Genomic DNA, 6000 nt, shown 5'->3' on the forward strand with positions numbered 1-6000 from the left:
CCCTACTCCTGCATTACTGTTAACGAACAAACACATTTGTGGGAAATGCATGTTTGCCAAAGTAACATGTAGTTTTCTCCACGGAGACTGCTCTTTGCTATCAGAGCGTTTTTCCTTTAGCTAATTAGATCAGCAGTTTGTGAATCATGAAGTCACAATCCTCTCTACTGGCAAGTTTTAAGATCAGATATGTTGTCTCTTCATTCCTGTTCAGCTTGTTAAAATTTCATCAGCAGAAAATGTTTGTAGATGCAAGGGAATGTACAAAATTGCTGACATGGTGATTAAACAGGCTTCCCTTGTGGGAGGTTTAGCACGGATGTGCGAGTGTTTCATGCTATTAAATCTTGAGGGTCTTCCCAAACTATTGTGGAGGTTTTTGTGTGTGCAGTAAATGCAATGTTTACTTGCTTGAGGTGTGTGTTGAGTTGTGGATCAAGCATCTTTTCTGGATAATTTCCCCAGTACTCAAACCTCAGTATTCGTTTGCTTGGAATTTCCTTCCCCGCCTCCCTGTTTCGGCATACTATTGTGAGTGCTGTGTATAAGCTGGTTGTGAATATCACAGGCACATATGTTTTAGTGATTAGTAACACAATTCCCCTTCTTCCTGCCAGTGCCTCACTATTTTGTTATCCATTTAGGGATTTATTTATTTTTTAATTAATTCTTTAGGGGCTGAATGCTTGCCTGCTGAAACAACCAAGCATAGAAATTATCATGTAATTGCCTTCATTTTGTTTTTTAATGCAGACTTTAAAGCAACAAGGCTACCCTTCCTTGCCATTTTATGAAATGTGTTTTTTGTTTCGTCCTTGAAAGGTTATGTGTTATCCCCATGCACTTGATAGCACTGCAGCACAGTCTTCCTCTCCCTCCTTTTGATATGTGGATATAGTCTGGTTCATTTCTCTATCCCATTGGCCTCCCACATCCATCACATGTCAACAAAGCGTCAGGTTTCTTGTCCTGGACCAGAACTAACAGCAACACAAGAGTAGAACAGCAGGGGATTTTAAGTTGTTTTATTGCCTAGGGAGGGCCTAAGAAGAGAATGGCATTGATTTTAATAGTTGTTGTGAAAGAAACCCTTTAGCATGCGTCATCTTTCCTAGAGGTAGAACATGTCAGCCAAGTGTTCCTTCTCCTTTCTTTCAGATGCTTAAGAAAGAAGAAGCAATCCCGTGGCCAGGAACTTTAGCAATTGTTCATTCATATATTGCATATAAAGCAGGTAAGAAAACGGTGCAGGGCTTGGCTTGGTTTTCTTTTCTTTGGAAATGTTACTTTGAGGAAGGGAGTAGGATGTTTGTTTTCAGAAGGAAATTAAGAGCTGTCTGCATGATAACCCCAGTAATGAAATGGATATGGCAGCTTCATCTGATTCTCTTTATGTCTGCACCTGCAGCTTCAGGTATGGTCCAGTACTGGCTTTCCATTGTGCAAAAGCACCTGAGAGATCCCATCTGCAGGGCATAATTGATACAATTGATGTACTCTCTTCCACAGCAAAAGAAGAGGAAAAACAGAAATTACTGAAATGGAGTTCAGATTTAAAACAGGAAAGGGAGCAACTAGAACAGAAAGTCAAACAGCTCAGCAATTCTATAACAGTAAGTATTGCTGTGCTAAATGATGGTTTGTTTATCCTCTGTGTTCCGCTAGAAGCTACAGCCGTGAATCTTAGAAAATGACTGTTTACTGTGACCAATCACAGTATCAGTTCTGAGCCGTGCTTCACCACAGCTTTGTAGTGGTGGTGTTTTTTAAAAGTCTCAGTGGCTTCTTATGTTTGTTAGAGCTTCTTTTTCTCCGCCAAGTCATAGTTGTAATCTATATGCTGTAGTCGTGGCTGTGAAATAGCATTTGCTTTCTTTGAAATCTTTGGTTTGCTATGGGGGCCATATTTGGTATGGGGGGCATGTTGTAGCCACCAGGTGCTTTGACAAAGAATCTGCTTTTGCAGTCTCTTGTGGACCTTGGGATCCCTTTGCTTTAACTTTCATTCTTGTTTGGGCCTTTTTTTATGAGCGCCCTCATTAATGCAATGTCGTTCCAATCTGCTTCAGAAATGTATGGAAATGAAGAACACCATCCTGGCAAAACAGAAGGAAATGCACAGTTCATTGGAGAAGGTAAAACAGTTAATTCGCCTCATCCAGGGCATCAACCTTTCAAAACCCATAAACTCTGAGGGCAGTTCCGTCGCCATCTCCAATGGCATGGACTCCACCAATAACGCGAAGGCTGCCACCTCCACCCCAGCCTCTTCCCCCTCCCAGAGCTGCATGGTGAACTGTACCAAGGGCGACGAGACTAAATAACATAGCACAGGAAGAAGGAGCCGGGGGAGATGGCGGCAAGGCAGAAGAGCAAAAAAACTCTAGAAAAGAAAAGCTGGATTTCTTCTGGAAAACGCAGAACTCTTTGGTTCCAGAAAGAGTGCGAAGAGGCTTGTGCCAGGCGGCACCAGAGTTGCCAATCAATCCTCCTTATTCTGTGTGTACGTGCAAAGTTTGGACCATGTTACATGAATAGTGCCAGCTGGAGGTTCTTTGCCAGCACCATGCCAAGTTAAATAATATATTTACTCTCTCTCTCTCTCTCTTTCTCTCTTTTACACCAGTGTGTGCCTGCAGCAGCCTCCACAGCCACTCTAGGTTTGTTTTGTTTTTGTTTTCATTTGGGGGTGGGGAGCAGGGAGGAGGAGCAGGTTTCAAATCTTATCTGCAGACCAGTTTGTTTAGCTAAGGAAACTTCAAGTCCAAAGAGCCTGTAGGCTTTTCCTGTTTCTGAATTCTCCGTACTACTAAACCAAAAATCCAGAAATATGAATTAACATGTCCTAGGGTCCAGAGGGGTGGGGTGGTGGGAGTGGGGACCAAGCCTATCCAATAAGCAGTATTCACTATTGTTTTGACAGGAGAGACAAAAAGGAATGGGGAAGGGTTTTTCACTAAGTATCTAGTGCACACTCAGGCTGGGGATTACTAGATTGGCAGCTTTGGGTTTATCCTCTCCCCCCCCCAATAGACAAGTGAAATTCATTCCTGGTTTGGGCATCACATTGGCCCAGGAAGCTTTTGCTGAGGAAGAGGAGAAGGGAGGGGGACTAATATAATCAGCCTGGGGTTTCAGAAAAGCGGGTCACGACTGAAATGAAAATTCCAACTTTTTTTTTTGGTACACTTGTCAAGCAAAAGCGATATTCCAAACAGTACAGCACATGTCCCAAACATATGGCCCAAATAGTTAAAAAAAATTAAAATGCCTGTTTCCTTTGTTTCCTTTCTCTTTTGGTTACAAATGTAAGGAATAGAAAAGCTGTTTTTTCAGGCTGACAGTCCGATTAAAGAGGTAGATGGGACCTTGCATGGTATAGATTAGAAGTAATAGTGTCAGTGAGATACAGTGAGTCTTTGTGAGTCCGTGTGTCATCGTTTTGGGCACTGTTTTTTATGCAAGGGCAAAATCTTTGTATCTGGGGGAAAAACAACTTTTTTAAATTAAAAAAGAAAAAAGATATTGAGGTCTTCCTAGTGTTACTTAAAAATAAGATCAAGGTAAGAAACATTGTAAAAATTACAAAAGTGCTATTTGTTTCCTAAACAAGTGATTTCTATTAAAAAGGTGTCAGAACTGGAGAAAATGCTGTGTACTTAGAATTTTTTAACACAGGTTTTGCTTATGATGTTGCCATTCTGCTGTGTTTCTGTTTGAAAAATGCCTTGGGGGTGAGTGTCGAGAGATTGTCATGCCATTCAAATAGACTGCGAGGTTGAACTGCATCCAATCTGCAAACCTTCCTCCAACCGGTGGAATCTCTCCTCTGTTAAGCTCTCCTAATTAACTCTTGTGCTTAAAAGCACAAGAGAGCATTGGCAGCATTTAAAAATCTTTGTCTTTATAGCACCTAGATTTATAGGGAGAATGTGGAGACAAAGGAGTTTAGCGTTGAGGTCTGGCTCTGCTTAGCACAGCTTGTCTGTCTTCTGAAGCAAATTGTCGCAGTAATTTCATGCTATTAAAATGCTGGTGCTGGACATGAGATGAGCGAGTCTGAAATAGCCACCTTTGCATAGACAAGTGCAAATGGCCAATATTTCATACCCTTTCACTTCCATGGCAGCACTCATGTTGGCGTAAGTCATGGCAGTCAGCCCGGGTCCATGTTAGAAAGTCTCTCCTCTGTCAGACAGCCAGTAATGGTGCTGCCGTGCTTTCACTATTCTGTGTTGAAGAACTATGCATCCTAATGCACTTTATTTACATAATCATCTGAATTTTGTTCCTGCCACTCATTTCTGTGGTGGTTTTTTTTACTTCTAGCCTCCAATCTTGTCCCTCAAGGACTCCTCAGTGACACTCAGTTATGCTCACGGTCCAGCAGCTGATCTTTTATCACTATACATATCAGTGAAGAGTAAGGACAATTCATGTCAAATAGCCTTAGCTTTATGTTTGAAAAAGATCAGGCCTTACCATTTGACTTTTGATACTCTGTAGTGAAGTTGGCAGCTTTCTAAGTACCTGGTGTTATTAGCAAGTAAAGCCAGAAGGCAGCCAATCAGGAAAATTGCTCAGAGGAAATAACACTTTTTATAGCAATACACAGAGCAAAATATCATTGGGGGCATGTTTGAGAGGCCTTTTCGTCTTGTGACCTACCAAGACAAATGTAGCCCATAAGCAACCATGTGTGTTGGGTGGTTTGCATTTGGCTTGATGGGTCACGCAGTTCACAAACCTGCATTTAGATATTCTGAGTGTAATGGGTGAGAAATAGACAAGTCCTCATATTTCAGGCCAGAGGCTGGATTTCCAGCAGCAAGGAACAGGAGGAAGCCAATTACCCTCTTCTGGTTGATAAATTGGTGTTGGCTGTTGACAGAGGCAGGCGAATGGGATTTCTGATTTCAGCTGTTCCCAAGTGCATGTGGCCCTTCCTTCCCCTCACCAAACACACTTGCCATCCTTGTATTTTTTTCCCTTAAAGCCATGGGTTCAGAATGGCCACACATGCATGAATTTGGGCAATGGTCATCATGTCCTCTTAGCCTATGGTGTAAGGTGCAGGGAGTTCAGAACTATTCACTTTATCTTAAACGTGGAACAGGTGCCAAAAATAGTTATATTGTGTTGAATTGCCTGCCTCCTTTGTGTTCTGCAAACCCTGCAGTGTCATCAGGCCATGAAAAGTTGTACCACATAGTGCAGTGAGGGAAGACGAGAGCCCAGTGCAAGGCTGTTGTTAGGGGAAGGGGAAGAGAGCCATGTGTTGATCTGCCCTGAGGAAGGGGCATTTTTCTGCTACCTTCCACTTTTAAGCAATTTAAAAACTGTGCCTCAGCAAAGTAGTATTAATAACATGCTATCTTTATGCCCCCACAATGGGGCTGACAGTTAGCCCCTGGTACTTTCTGAAGGGAAAACAATTTATTATACTAAGGTCTCCCATGTGTTGAAACCCTGCTTTGGATTTAGCCATGTTTTTCTTGGGGGGGGGGGTGTTTACTTTACATTTAGCCTCTCTTGACTAGTGACATCTGTAATATAACTTTGCTTAGCCTGCAGCACTGGAGTGATCAGCTAGTTTAAAGTGAGGAGCAGCAAGGTACTCTTGTGAATCTTTAATTTTGTCATTCTTCTGGTTTTGTGTGTACTTCTCTCCTTGCCCCTTGCCCCCACCTCGCTGGCGTCTCCTGTCCTGGAAATGCCACCAGCTAAGTTTAAGAGGGATTTGGCTTCTGGAAATACAGCAAAAGGAGAAAATAAAGTTTGGGCATGTTTTGTCTGGCTGTGCAGAAAGATCCTTGCTTGGGTAGCAGATGTGACAGATTTCCTTTTGCCAAGAGAACACGTAGGGGAACCACAGTATCTTTGTTCATTAGGGTAACAAGTTTGTCACCCTGATTTTCTTAGAATTCAGAAATGTACCGGTAATTAGTACTATGAGAGGACAGTGTTCTGCACCTGAAGGCTGGATCCTGGCTAGTTGCT

General features: G+C 42.4%; 1 protein-coding gene across 5 annotated transcripts in view; it reads left to right on the top strand.

The window, feature by feature from the left end:
• The window catches only part of PHF21A (PHD finger protein 21A), a 131500-nt gene extending 128238 nt beyond the window's left edge, over positions 1-3262 (top strand). For all 5 annotated transcript variants that reach the window (XM_033149130.1, XM_033149121.1, XM_033149140.1 and 2 more), the window contains 3 exons: positions 1159-1234; positions 1510-1613; positions 2070-3262. In XM_033149130.1, the coding sequence (XP_033005021.1) occupies positions 1159-1234; positions 1510-1613; positions 2070-2324 (435 nt within the window). In that variant the 3' untranslated portion in view covers positions 2325-3262. The remainder of the gene's footprint in view (positions 1-1158; positions 1235-1509; positions 1614-2069) is intronic.
• Positions 3263-6000: the final 2738 nt, after the last annotated feature.

The sequence above is a fragment of the Lacerta agilis genome, chromosome 1 (genome assembly GCF_009819535.1).
Source record: "Lacerta agilis isolate rLacAgi1 chromosome 1, rLacAgi1.pri, whole genome shotgun sequence".
NCBI lineage: Eukaryota > Metazoa > Chordata > Lepidosauria > Squamata > Lacertidae > Lacerta > Lacerta agilis.